Source organism: Nilaparvata lugens, chromosome 6 (genome assembly GCF_014356525.2).
Source record: "Nilaparvata lugens isolate BPH chromosome 6, ASM1435652v1, whole genome shotgun sequence".
In the NCBI taxonomy this organism is placed as follows: Eukaryota; Metazoa; Arthropoda; class Insecta; order Hemiptera; family Delphacidae; genus Nilaparvata; species Nilaparvata lugens.
Window position 1 is genome coordinate 12043839 of NC_052509.1, and position 14947 is coordinate 12058785.

At 33.0% G+C, this 14947-nt stretch overlaps 1 protein-coding gene across 1 annotated transcript in view; it reads left to right on the plus strand.

Moving 5' to 3' along the window:
- The window catches only part of LOC111049608 (WW domain-containing adapter protein with coiled-coil homolog), a 36362-nt gene extending 25489 nt beyond the window's left edge, over positions 1-10873 (plus strand). The window contains exons 18-20 of the mRNA XM_039431350.1: positions 723-961; positions 1538-1665; positions 3061-10873. Of these exons, the coding sequence (XP_039287284.1) occupies positions 723-961; positions 1538-1665; positions 3061-3139 (446 nt within the window). The 3' untranslated portion in view covers positions 3140-10873. The remainder of the gene's footprint in view (positions 1-722; positions 962-1537; positions 1666-3060) is intronic.
- The last annotated feature ends 4074 nt before the right edge of the window (positions 10874-14947 follow it).

The window sequence follows — 14947 nt, forward strand, 5'->3', positions numbered from 1 at the left end:
AAATAATTCAAAAAAGGGTACTAAGATTTTTATCTTTATTTCTATTCATATACAGAGTGTTTCTGAAATAGACCGACAATCTCCGTGAGGTGTTTCCATAGATGAAAGTAAAGAAAAAAGTTCAAGTGAATGTGGCTTCTAAAATGCTTTGTTATAGAGAGGATTATGGTGGAAAATACCATAATATCTTGAAATTTTCTGCCTTCATTATCTCGGTGACAAAGCATTTTAGGACCCATATTCATTAGAACACTCTTTTTTATTTTGACGTAAGGAAACATCTCACGAAGCACAAAACTGTCCCACTCCCAAATTTTGATTAACTGAAGGCGAAGACTTGTTTTTAAGAATTTTTCACTGAAAATTGAACTAAAATTCAAAAGTGAATGAAACATAACTTCTTTTTTAGACTAGTAATAAATAAACACTGATTAACTGAGCAAAATATGAAGACAGACTGAGAAAATTAAACTTTTGCATGCAGACGGACGTCTTTTTGTGTTCGCAACATTCGAACACCCGGGGAGGAATAATTCCTTATTATTTATTTTTCCTCCGTCTGTATGATGCTGTGTACATTTTGTCTTGAAGCTGTTGAAATATGTTGAGTAAGCTTTGAAATTTTTATCAGTAAATCAATCAGCTGTTGAGTAAGCAGTTTTGACTGCAGTATTTATCACTGTTTACTGTTGATTCAATTTTAATGTTGTTTGTTTGAGCAGGCAGTCCACCCAGCTCACTGAGCTCGCTGCAAAGCCTGACGGTGGTGGCGGGGGTGGCAGGTGGGCTGACAGGGGGTGCCCTAGCAGGGGCTGCACTGACAGGGGGTGGCCTGGGTGCCCTTGCCCTGGGGGGAGGCAGCAGTGGGGTGCTAGCGCTCACCCCTTCGCTCGCCAACCACTATCGTGACGACCTGGTCAACCATGTGCGCAACTGGCCGGCTGATGGATGCGAGAAACAGGTAAACCAAAGTGGATTTGATTTGTTTTAAGGTGAAATAGAAGATAAATATGTTGTCAGCTCCACGTAATTTATTGGAGCCAAACTGTAGTATCAATGTATTCATAGGCTTCACTTATGGTGTTGTACAGAGTGAGTCATACAGGGTCTGTATAATAAGTAACCGGACTGACCTCAGGAAATTTTTCATTGGCAAAATATGTACAATCTTTCTTTAGAAATCTTCAAAGTAGTCCCCATTGGAGTCGATAAAACGCTGATACCGGATACGTTTATAGTTTGGCCGGGTGGCGCAAACTCTTTGTGAACGGCCAGTACTACAGAGAGGTGCTCCGTCGACTAACCGCCCGGGTTCATCGAGTTTATTCATTTTTCATTTATTTATTTAATAGCAGTAGTTAGGTCATGTCAGAGGCCCTGAAATTGATCAGTTGCGACCTGAAAACTCTGACACCAGACCTGAACCAGCCAGTTCACTCGATATTATTATTATATCGATAGTAAGTTGCTATCAATTCGAGCTCTGCCAGCCCGCTTATGAAATGTGTTGTCACACTATTTATTTATTTTGTTGCAGGCGCAAAAGCTGAGCGAGGAGGCACACACGGTGGGTAGTCTACAGTGCACGCGGGTGTCGGCCGATCTCAAGTCGGCGCGATCCATAGTCAGGCTCACCGAGATACAGGCCACGCTACAGGAGCAACGGTAAGTGTCATGTATCATCTAGCATGTATCATAGCATAGAGAAAAGGCAGCATATGGAGCACTTTGGCTTGATACATTAGAACTACAAAAGTATTATTGTCACCTGGTCATATGGGACATATGCTCATGATGCAACATTTACCTTTTAATTTTTGGTAAAACTGAATAACTTATTAATATGAATTGTAGTTTGTTCCTAAGACTAAGACAAAATAATAAGCCAAATTGTTATTGTAATATCTTCATATATTATACGATTTCTTTTATCATATGCTTAATTTTATATCATAATTTATCTTTTATTTCACAAGTGTTATATTATTGTTATTATTTTTTGACGTGCTCATACAATGTAAAGTTGTTCTGGCAATAAAGAATCTTGAATCTTGAAATATATATGAATCATAATATATTTATCTGATATTGATCAGAATTTTAGAGTTTTTTAATTAAAAGTTCAATGAACAGTGTTTTTGTCTTTGAACAATCTTTGTCATCGACAGAAAGATTGTTTATTTTATTTGTTGTCAATATTAACGTAGCTTCTCTTTGTTTCTAATAACAAACGTGCTGCTTGTGCGATTGATAAAAATATGTACTTGAAATGGCTTTCATGTTTGGCATTGACTGAGTTTATATTAATACCCAAAATTTAGCTTTTGGGGAGAGCTCGTTCGTTAGGACTGACAGTAAAGTCCGGCTGTTCTGGTGAAAAGGATAGATTTTGCTCTTGTTTTATAATACAGTTTTCCTGTCGCAGTTCGGGCAGTTTAAAGAGAATTGTATTATTGAATAAGACGGGATCTGAACCCATTTCACTTGATCAGTTATTTTGATTTTTAACAAATAATTAACGTTGCGTTTCAACCAGTGAATGCCAAAGGGGGAAGCCATCTTCAAAAGTTAGGTGTTATCCTTTTTGAGTTTTATTTTCTAATTAATCATAACCACAAAGATTGTATCTTTAGCAGCAGCGAGTAGCTTCCCCATTAATTTCATATCAATATTGTTTTTTATAATAAAATTAATCTTGTTTTGTTTAAATGTATATATGTTGAAGATTCATTAAATTATATAGTAGATTGTTCACGTTTTGTTTTATCTTTATAACCACCACAACATATTACATTATAGTAATTCTTTTCCCTCCTTACATAATTGGTGGCGTGCGAGAGGTACCGGGATCGTTACCCGGCGCCTCCAAGATATGATTCAAGATACAGAATTCATTAAAAAAAAATACAATTATCATTAAAATAATTGGGGGAGGACTAACAGGAACAGCCCAAAACTGTTCCTCCCCCCGAATTTCGAGAAATTAACTAGTATGTTATTAATATTTGTGAATTGTCATTGAAATGAATATTTGTAATATGTGTTTTGTTTCTGTTGCAGGGTATTATTCCTCCGTCAACAAATCAAGACACTAGAAACCTTGAAATCTCAGAATTCGTTCATGGGCGACGACTGTTAATGTTGGCACTCCTGCTCTCCTCCTCCTCAGCATTTTAAACTGTAACTGTATCATATATTTATACATATATATACATAGTCTATATATATATATTTGTAATAATAACAGCAGTAACCAACCGGCGGCAGTGGCAAAAAATGGATTTATTTTCGAGATGAATCCGTAATATAGGTCGAATAATGAGTCTCTAAAGCCCTGATTTTCAATTGGTTTTTGATCTGGTTGATAGAAAAATATTAGCAACTGAGAGAATATATAACATTGGTTGGTATGGGAGTGTTCATACATGGGCAACTGCAACTTGAAGAAAATAACATTGGTTGGTATGGGAGTGTTCACACATGGGTAACTGCAACTGAGAGAATATAAGATCGGTTATTATGGGAGTGTTCACACATGGGCAACTCGAACTTGAAGAAAATAACATAGGTTCTTATAGAAGCTTTTACACATGGGCAACTGAGAGAAAATAACCTAGGTTCTTATGGAAGCTTTCACACAAGGGCAACTGAAAGAAAATAACATAGGCTCTTATGGGAGCTTTTACACATGGGCAACTGCAACTAAGAGAAAATCTCATACTCAATGTTATTTTCTCTGAGTTACAGTTGCCCATGAGTGAAAGGTGCCATAAGAACCAATGTTATTTCTCTCAGTTGCAGTTGCCAATGTGTCAACACTTCCATAAGAACTAATGTTATTTTCTCTCAGTTGCAGTTGACAATGTGTGAGAGCTCCCATAACAACTAATGTTATTTTCTCAAAGTTGCAGTTGCCCATGTGTGAACACTCTCATAACAACTAATGTTATTTTCTCTTGCATTTGCCAATGTGTGAACACTCCCATAAGAAACAATTTTATTCTCTCAAAGTTGCAATTGTCAATGTGTGAACACTCCCATAAGAAACAATTTTATTCTCTCAGAGTTGCAATTGCCAATGTGTGAATGCTTCCATATGAACTAATGGTTTTCTCAGTTGATCAGAGCTAAAATTGATTGAAAATTAGGGCAATTTAGAGTCGAATATTGTGTCTCTTAGAGAGACGACTGACTACTAATTACGATAGTAGAGTGAGAGAGCTGCGTGTATTATTATAGATAAATGAGGCACTATAGATAAACGAGATATATACAGAGTGTGATGTACAGTGTTGTCAATTCTTTGTTTTAATAATGTGATTGAAACGATAAAATAATCTCTCAAATTTGTGTTTATTTGGAATGTTGAATTGGAAATGACCTCTCATATTTGTAGATGGAAATTACTGAGATATTACTGACAGAAGTCTTCGGGGTGAATTACAGCATTTAATTTGGATTTTCGTTTAATAATAATTCTCATATTTGTGTTTGTTTTACCAGATTTGATTGTATAATTTTATAATTTAATTATTTGATGAAAAGAATATTCGTTTACACTCAAATTGTTGTGTCTATCCCGTCATATTTTTTGCAATAATCAGATCAAATGATTTTTCATGGCAAAAGCAAAACAATGTCAAGTTGATTACTAAAAATTGATGGTTTATAATAATTTTTAGTTCTAATTCGGTACTCTATCATCTATGGAATACAATGCACTAAGTTTTGGCATTGCTGCAATTCTACATATTTGATTATACTGACTCGACACTTTGATTATCATATATAAAATATGATTACAAAGTTTTGACATTTCTAGCATCTATCAATTTCACATATTATGATTAGGCGATCAATCTTGGGCCTGTTTAATAGAACCGTAAAATTCTGTAGTGTTGATAAAAGGCTTCTACACACTAATATTGAATTTCCATAGCACATCTTACTATCAATGTCCAGTGTAGTTGAGCCTTTTCCTGTATTACATATTCCCAATTTGTTATGAAATTTGTAATACAGGAAAACGCTACTCAAATTCTAAATAATATGGAACAACTTTTCATTAATTACTCAGATTGAAAAGGATTTTTTAAAGATTGACACGCGGATGCACAAAAGTCTGTTAACTTTTAATCCTGATTGAATGTCACGAGATCCAATTGGAGAAGCCTTCTTCAATCAGTGATTGGTTCTCGTCAAATTTAACAGGCTTTTGTGCAACCGGTCATTATTTTCGTTTGAAAAGCCTTGGAAGTGTCAATAGAGGCTAGAATAAAAGCTTAATTAAATCAAACTTTGTTTTAATGCTACAAATCACCCTGAATTAGCTTTGCTTAGCCTAGCTTAGTTTTGATCAGCATTAAAACAGATTTTCGTTTAATTATGTTGGATTTTCGTACTAGTTATCATTTATTTATTTCATACAAAATCAAATCAATGATTGGGAGAGAAAAAACAGAATTAATTCAAAACTATTTCTCTCCGAATTTAGAAAGATCAGTCAATCTGGTTATGGTACCAATTTGATTCTTATCATATTTAATTAACAAACTTTATTTAGTATCTAATAACAATATCTCATTATTGATCCTATAATGGAGAATTTAGAGGTAAATTTTGTGAAATTGTTATAAGTTATTAGTATTGACAACACTTTACGAAACACTCTGTATACAATAGGTACAAACGTTAGGACGCATTTAGTTACAGGCAACGTTCTGTTGCCTTCTGTGTGAATGCTCCGCTCTAAATGTATATAAATTGAAATTGTGTGCGACGACCGTAAAATATTATTATGACAATTGTCTTCTGTGGCTGATCGTTAGGAAGTCTCTATTATTTACTAATAATTATTATTATAATTATTGAAATAAATAATGGAGAAGCGTGAATAGTGTAAAGAATTTTGTGATTATTTAAATAGTAAGCAGTGTCTAATTCTTAGGATGTGCGCTTTGAGTTTTGGTGATGATTACCGTATGCATTCGGTTTTTAATATTATAACAAAATAGAATCAATAATATGATTTCTGATTTTATGTTTTGATTTAGCTAACCTGTTTCAATCTAGAATTCTCAGTTCGTATAGATACTTTTTCCAATATGAAAGCTCTCAACGTTGAGAGTGTAGTTGATGTAAAAAGCTACTTAATCTGATGAGTTCTACCTGACGACAAGGTAGAAATTTACGTCAATTATTATTATGATATTACTTGGTTATACATGTTACAAATCTTGAAGTGTTCTACAAAGATTTGAGGAGTTTTTCGTGTTGCTTCTTATGTCGATATTACCATAATATGTAACAAAAATAATTCTAGTTGATTAAATTTTGAATAATTTATTTTTTGAACTTCAAATATCGTTCTAATAAACAAGTTGTATATCTGAAGTTTCATGTAACTGGCTCAGAGTTGAAAGATGTTTGTATTTTATAATTTAAGCTAAATATATTCACTTAAAATTAAAGCTATGAACTCCAATTCTACAACAAGAAAATTTCATATGGTAAATTTTTCTTCAAGATCTGTATAAGATCTTTGCTGGATCTCGAATACGTCAACAAATTTGAATTAAATGAAAATTTTGCTAAAGTAATGATAATTGTGATGAAACGTGGTAGATATTTGTAACTGCAATGTTTTGAAAGTTTTGTAAAAGCATGATATTATTTAGTAGTAGCAAATTTGAAAATAGTCCTCACCAAAACTTAAAGTTCTCAGCCTAACCTGTTTAATTAAGGTTTTAGTGTTCTACACATTGATAGAGCATACATAATAATTAGTACGTGAGAATTAACACATGAAATACACAACTGAATCAATTTTATAAGTACAATATGTTTGAATACTGGCAAACATGAATAATTTATACGTTGTTCTTTAATATAATTAATTATATATTTTTTGATAGATTGTAATAATTCTACTCTGTTAGTTGATTTTTATCAATATATTTTAAACGTTTGACGTGATTCATGAAAACTGAAAATACATGTTTAAAATCAGTTAAATTCTAGCGACAAGCAGAATTTTCGGATTTATTTTTTTATTTTAACAGTAAATTTATTTTTTTGAATGATTTGTTATTATTTTTCGTGAAAATATTATTGGCGTGAGATTTAGGCTTAAAGCTGTGCACTTGATTGGTTGTAATGGTTTATTTATGGAAATTATCAGTAATTTATTACAGTATATATACAAAATTGAGGTCTGTTTTTGAAAACCTGTGATTTTATTGAAGGATTGAGCTGAGCTGTTCAGCAAGTGAATTTAATTGGTGATTTTCTGTATGGTAAGACTTGAGTTTTAAATACAGACCTCTCCTTTGCCGCTTTAAAAGCAATAAATATTTGAAGAAAACTATTGAATTTTAGGAATTTGTATTTATAAATGGTATGAAACTATTTAATAAGTTATTCAAACTAATCCAGATGCTATTAAAAACCTTCTATAAAATTTGTGTTTCATGTTAAGGGTGTTACCATTCGAAGATGGAAATTTGTGTTTCATGCTATTATAAGGGTGTGTTCACACAGGGAGCGGTCTGGAGTTCCGCGGTGGGCGATCTTAATATGATATAGATATGGATGTCTATATCTATATCCTCCTAAAATTAGATATAGATATCTATATCTGTATTTTTACAGAAACGGTAAGATACAGATATAAAAAGCTTGGCATCAGCTGATTAAAAGTGAATTGCTCATGTTCGCGGTGCGTATCTGTACGCACCTTTAGACCGCTTTCCGTGTGAACACTCCCTTAAACTGCTGATATGAGACAACACAATGAGAATTGAAAATATAACGAATCTCCTTCCTTTGAAAATTCTTAGACTGGTCACACACCGATTAGTCAAGACAAGACTAGTCTTGTTTAGTCACAATACTTCACATTGCTGCTTATGACGCAACTCACACTGATTAGTCATTGCAATTAGACATGACTCCATAAGCAACTATGACGTGAAGTATTGTGACTAAACGTGACTAGTCTTGTCTTGACTAATCGGTGTGTGACCAGCCTTAAGCTTACCGGTATATTATCTTTCATTAAGCTGCGTACAGATACACGCGCCTCCAACCCGCTCCGCCCTCGTTCCGCCCCCGCTCTGGACTCGCACCGATCATGATCGTTACGGGAGATGTTAGCTCTTCTCGCGTTCCACTCTTGCTCCCCGGTCGATCATCAATCGCTCTGCTCGAGTGACGTTCGGTTGCGGAGCAGAGCGAAAGTCTGTACGCACCTTTAGAGATGAAAGCTCGTATTGGGGATATTCTGAAGCTTATCTATTTCATTGGAAGAGAAAGCCCATATTGTAATATAATTACTCTTTCTCTCCCTATTTGAGAACTTGAAGGCTCCAACTTGTTATAAGAATACAGGAGAGTTTAACAAATCGCTTCAACAACTCAACAATCTTAAGAATAACAATTCAGCAAAGAAAGCAATTCAACATAAAATCAAATTTAAGTGCACATTTTTGAATTTCTAATCTTGGCTCCAAAACTCCCCCGCCACCACACTTTCTCACTACACTACACCACTAGTGCGCATGTGTGAAAATTTGTATGAGAGAGAGACGAACGATAGCTTTGTATTTTGTTGTGCAAAACAAGAAACAAGTTTTTGTTTGCAATTTTCTTTTTAAGCGAGTGTGTGTGATCATGTACCTGTTGTATGGAGTAAGCTTGCGCCTATATTTGAATTATGATTATAATAATTATAATTGTAATTGTCTTTAATTGAATAGTGTACGTACACCTAGTATTAACAATAGGTATAAATTTATGGAAAGTCTAAATTTATCGGCAGTAAATCCGGATGTGTTTATACGAGTTACGTTTGGTAGTCCGCACATGTGAGTTTTGAAATTGTTTTCTTGTGTTGAAAAATTGTAGTTATTGATTGTCTAAAATCAATTGAAACAAGCTGAAATAATCAACAATTGATTGTTTTGAGAGTCGCCTATCTTAAGCTGCGTTTACACCAAAGTTATTAAAAAAAGGATTAAGTTATCAACATTTTGTTATTAATTTTGGTGTGAACGCAGCTCTATTCCATCTAAAATAAGAGACAGTTATAAAATAACAAACTATTATTTGTTTAAATATTGTTGTTATTAAACAGAAATAGTGATATTTTTATGTTATGAACTTTAGATTCAAATTTAAATTTATATTCATGAGCATGATATTATCAGTATAGTTCAGTTAATCATAATAGAAATTTGAGTTACTGTATTTGACAGAAATTTGTAATGTTTGAATAATTTTATTGTAAACGTGGATTTTTTTATTCTTCTGGAATTGATATTATATCTGTTAAGTTTATTATCAAACAGTAGGTCAAGGTTAATACAAAATTGAAATTATCTAAATTCCTTAAGGTGCGTACAGATTCACGCGCCGCGAACATGAGCAATTCACTTTTAATCAGCTGATGCCAAGCTTTTTATATCTGTATCTTACCGTTTCTGTAAAAATACAGATATAATCAGCTGATTAAAAGTGAATTGCTAATGTTCGCGGCGCGTATATCTGTACGCACCTTTAAAATTGTTGAATATTAAATTTATATTATTTTTTTAAATTGATGAATATTAATTGATATCATTTTTTATTTGGTCCGTATATTAATAATGAAAGGTAGAGAATGATATTATTTATGAAACAATATAATGAATAAAAAAGAAATGGGGTTCAATCAAATATTCTCTGTTGTTATTCATTATGGGTTTCGAAACACTAATTTATTAAGTAATGAATATTGAAATTTAATGCTATTTGTTTGTTATTTGAGAATAAATTTTAGCCTTACATTTATGTAAGGATGGTGTGATGAGAATGATATTAAACACATTCTAAAAATTACTCAAGATTTACTTATCAAGATTTCTAATAAAGAATCAGACAATTTTTTAAAACTTTTATCAATCCTTCACCTTATCATAAATCTTAAGGTTCCTACTTACTAGTGCACTCTGGTGGATGATTGTTGATTATTTATTAAATTAAATCAATATAATTTATTTTTTTATTTATTAAATCAATTTATGATTATTTACAACATAAAAACAATCTATTTTGTTGTGGAGAATTTGTTCTGGAAATTATATTTTTCACGGTTTCTTGTGTGAAATATTTGAAAATCACTTTACAAACACATGGTTTGTCTATGCTTGCAGAAACTCAATAACTATTTTGTTTCTTTTTTGGAAACGCCCCTCTTCATTAGAAATGTGGAATTGTTGTCGATTTACTGGGTAGGGTTTTCTCTTTTCAAACTAGTACCTAATATGGATCGATGTTGATATATTTTTATTACTTTTTGTATATATGAGTTGTGTATCTTATCAGTTAGATTGTATTGTGAAGAAGTGCGGATTTATGATTAATGATTCTCACGCTACTACAATATTATACTAGATACAAATTCTGTACATACTCTGTGTCTTTACTAATATATAAATATTTTTTTTGTAAGAAAAATTATCTAGACTACTACTTGTACGATGATCTAATAAATTTTTATATTGTTCTCGAATAAATAAATGATGAAGAAATAGGTTTATCTTGGTGAATTTGTTGTGAAGCAAGTAAATTGTGATGTTTGCTGTTGTAAATATGTGTAAAAAATTAAGTCGAATGATTAATTCAAGACTTGATTATTAAAATTAAGTCGGTGAATGACTTCTGGAATCAGTTATGGTTGTTGCAGATACAACTTCGCATTAGTAACAACAATTATATTATTTATTTATGAACCGATGTTTCATTTCATATGCATAATGTAAGTCACTCGAACGATTCTCACACGATAGGTCAATCTGTTTTCATTGAGTAAAAATAAAATTTGCAACAAACATTATTAGGTCTTGATTTTTTGTTCTCCTTTCATCACCAAATTTAACCTGCTATTTTAACCCTACAGAGACACACTTACTTCATGCTAACACAGTAGACACACTGGGGTGTTGAACACCCCAATTTAATTTTGCATGTTTCTTTGAAAAATATAGAGAAAACAAGTACTTAGCCCATAATTTATCATTTCTTAATCATTTTTGTTCCAAGTGCATACAGAAATCGAAAGTAAAGCATTGCTTATCAATATTTATACTAATTTTAGAATACGTATGTTCCGCCTGAGTGTTGGAGCTCCTAATCTGGTTTGAAGGAATGGCTTGATCATTGCCAATGACAACTTTATCAAAAACTCACGTCTCTTCATTTTATTGTTTTGAACCTCAAGTTGTAGAAAATCATAGCATTTATTCCACTCTGATCCATCATCCCATACCACATTCGTAGTGGTCAATACAAGTAAATCTTTGTAATTAAAGTATTTGATAAGTCCTACGTGAAAGACCCTCTGAGGTGTTAGACACCCCAAACGAAGAACAAGATTAGCTGGTGACCTTGTAGAATGCTTTTACTGACTGAAAGTGGTGGAAAGCAGTTGACAATGCTACAAACCTAATTTAGACTGGGCAAAATTTCCCATCTGTTTGTTATTATCAACTGCAGAACAGAAGAAAAAATCCCTGGGGTGTGAAACACCCCAGTGTGTCTCTTTAGGGTTAAAGAGGGTTTGTCTTGTGATTCGTGAGTTAAATTGGTTTGTTCCTTTGGCAAATAATTGATCCAATCCTTTCTCAAAACAAAGGATCCTTTCAAGACAGAGGATTTATCTTGCTATATCTTCTCATTAGGAGGATGATCGACTATGATTACAGGATGAGTTATTCACTGAAACATAATTATAATCTTACCTCTACTCACAGATCAGAAAAATCACTCATCTTCAAATGCTTATAACTCAAGAATTGCAGTGAATTTCGCCAATGTGATGACATATTATTGTTCCTCTTGCAAGTACTATATCATTCCTGAGAGTTTGAGCGATTTTAATTACTGACCATTTTTGCAAAAATCCATGAAGCGCACATATATCGTGCGTTTTAAAACAGTGGTAGGAAAAAGTGTCAGATTTGGCTGAAATTTGCACCATAGATGAAGCTGTACCTGGGTAATGTCGGAGCCAAATTCGGCACCCCCAGCTACTATACAGGGTGAGTTATGCAGCTTCATATATAACATTTTCAAACGACCATATTTAATGAACGGTTAGGAATTTAGCAAATCAGATTCCAGATTTGTATTTCTCGCATCAAAGAGCATAATGTCACGAAGTTTGAGCGATTTTTATTTTCCACAAAAAAATGAGAAACACCATGGACTAACCATCGTGCGTTTTAAAACAGTAGTAAGAAAAAAGTATCTCAGAATTGGCTGAAATATACACTATAGATGAAGCTCTACTTTAGAAATGTCGGAGCCAAATTTGGCTCCCCCAGCTACTATACAGGATGAGTTACGTAGCTTCAAACATAAAATTTGCAAATTTTCAAACGGCCATATTTATTGAACGGTAAGGAATTTTGCAAATTAGATTCCAGATTCGTGTTTCTTGCATCAAAAAGCATAAGGTCAGGGAGTTGGAGCGATTTTTATTTTTCACAAAGAAATGAGAATCACCATGGACGTTTCCATCGTAACCATCGTGCGTTTTTAAACAGTGGTAAGGAAAAAAGTATCTCGGATTTGGCTAAAATTTGCATCATAGATGAAGCTCTACTTTAGAAATGTTCGAGCAAATTTGGCAACCCCAGCTACTATACAGGATGACTTATGCAGCTTCAAATATAAAATTGCAAATTTTCAAATGACCATATTTAATGAACGGTAAGGAATTTTTCAAATCAGATTCCAGATTCGTATTTCTCGCATCAAAGAGCATGAGGTCACGAAGTTTGAGCGATTTTTATTTTCCACAAAAAAATGAGAAACACCATGGACTAACCATCGTGCGTTTTGAAACAGTAAGAAAAAAGTATCTCAGATTTGGCTGAAATTTGCACCATAGATGGAGCTCTACCTGATAAATGTCGGAGCCAAATTTGGCAACCCCAGCTACTATACAAAGTGACTTATGCAGCTTTCAAAAAAAAATTGTAAATTTTCAAACAGCCATATTTAATGAACGGTAAGGAATTTTGCAAATCGGATTCCAAATTCGTATTTCTCGCATCATAGAGCATAAGGTCACGAAGTTTGAGCGATTTTTATTCTCCACAAAAAAATGAGAATCACCATGGACTAACCATCCGGCGTTTTTAAACAGTAGTAAGAAAAAACGTATCTCAGATTTGGCTGAAATTTGCACCATAGATGAAGCTCTACCTGAGAAATGTCTGAGCCAAATTTGGCACCCCCAGCTACTATACAGGGTGACTTATGCAGCTTTCAAAAAAAAATTGTAAATTTTCAAACAGCCATATTTAATGAACGGTAAGGAATTTTTCAAATCAGATTCCAGATTCGTGTTTCTCGCATCAAAGAGCATTAGGTCACAAAGTTTGAGCGATTTTTATTTTTCACAAGAAAATGAGAAACACCATCGTGCGTTTTTAATCAGTGGTAAGGAAAAAAGTTTCTCATATATGGCTGAAATTTGCACCATAGATGAAGCTCTACCTGAGAAATGTCGGAGCCAAATTTGGCACCCCCAGCTACTATACAGGATGACTTATGCAGCTTAAAAAAAAAATTGTAAATTTTCAAACAGCCATATTTAATGAACGGTAAGGAATTTTTCAAATCAGATTCCAGATTCGTGTTTCTCGCATCAAAGAGCATTAGGTCACAAAGTTTGAGCGATTTTTATTTTTCACAAGAAAATGAGAAACACCATAAACCATATACGGTAGTTCATGGATTTCATGAAAAATGCAAATCTTCCAGATTTGGATGATATTCGGGCTATGGATAGAGGTTGACCCAACAAGTGTTGTGCTATAATATGAGACGTTTTGCTACAATACAGGGTGAGTTATCAACTGAAACATAAAATCTTACCTCTTCTCTCAGATCAGAAAAATCACTCATCTTCAAATACTTATAACTCAAGAATAGGAGTGAATTTTGGCAATGTGATGACAGTTTATTCTTCCTCTCCGTAAGTAGCCTACTATCATTCCTGAGAGTTTGAGCGATTTTAATTTCTGACCATTTTTGCCAAAATTCATGGTTCAAAATTCTATGGATAGAAATTCCATAAATTCTATGGAGGTTGTCCTAACAAGATATCCTTCGTCTACTCTATTTCTATATTATCTATTTTATAGAGAGTATTATATCCTCTAGGGAGGAATGGATTGGAAGAAGCATTACTTGACTTTTGCTGTAATATGTTCACAATAAAGATGTGTTCTTTCAAAGTAAAATACTTCTGAAGTCAGTTACTGGAAACACAGACTCCATTGCTTCCTATATACAATAGTATCATAGGTACCTTCTTTGCTATTCAGTATGATATTTGGTATTCTCAGAGAAATAAGGATACAATAAGGTGTAGATCGACAAGGTAATGAAATAAAACACAATAGATTCTACAAAATAAAATATGGTATCTTTATACATTATTTTATGCTATTTACAAAATTCCCCATACTTACATACAGCTCTCTAATTAGGTACATAATATTAACACATTTTTTTATGTTTTAATAATTATAGTAGAAAAGTTTGAATTGACAACTTATCTTGAATTTGATTTTTGATTCAAACCAGAATATTTTTCAGCTTTGAAAAAATGACGATAGTACATCTCAGAAAATTGAGAAGTAGAACGTGTTTCTGAATAGGTACTAGATCTCATAGTTGAAACATTCGTTAGAAGGTACAGTTCTCCATTTTTCCAATTTCTAGAGATATTAAATCGTCAAGATATTGATGATTTCTTCACAGACTCAATATTTTTTGTTTTGGAGAAATTGGTCTTGAAAATTTATTCGAATTGTGTAGGACTTGATTGAATATTATTCTAAGCTATTGAATAACAAAGTTTGGTAAAATCCAAATAGCAAGTTTTACATTTAAA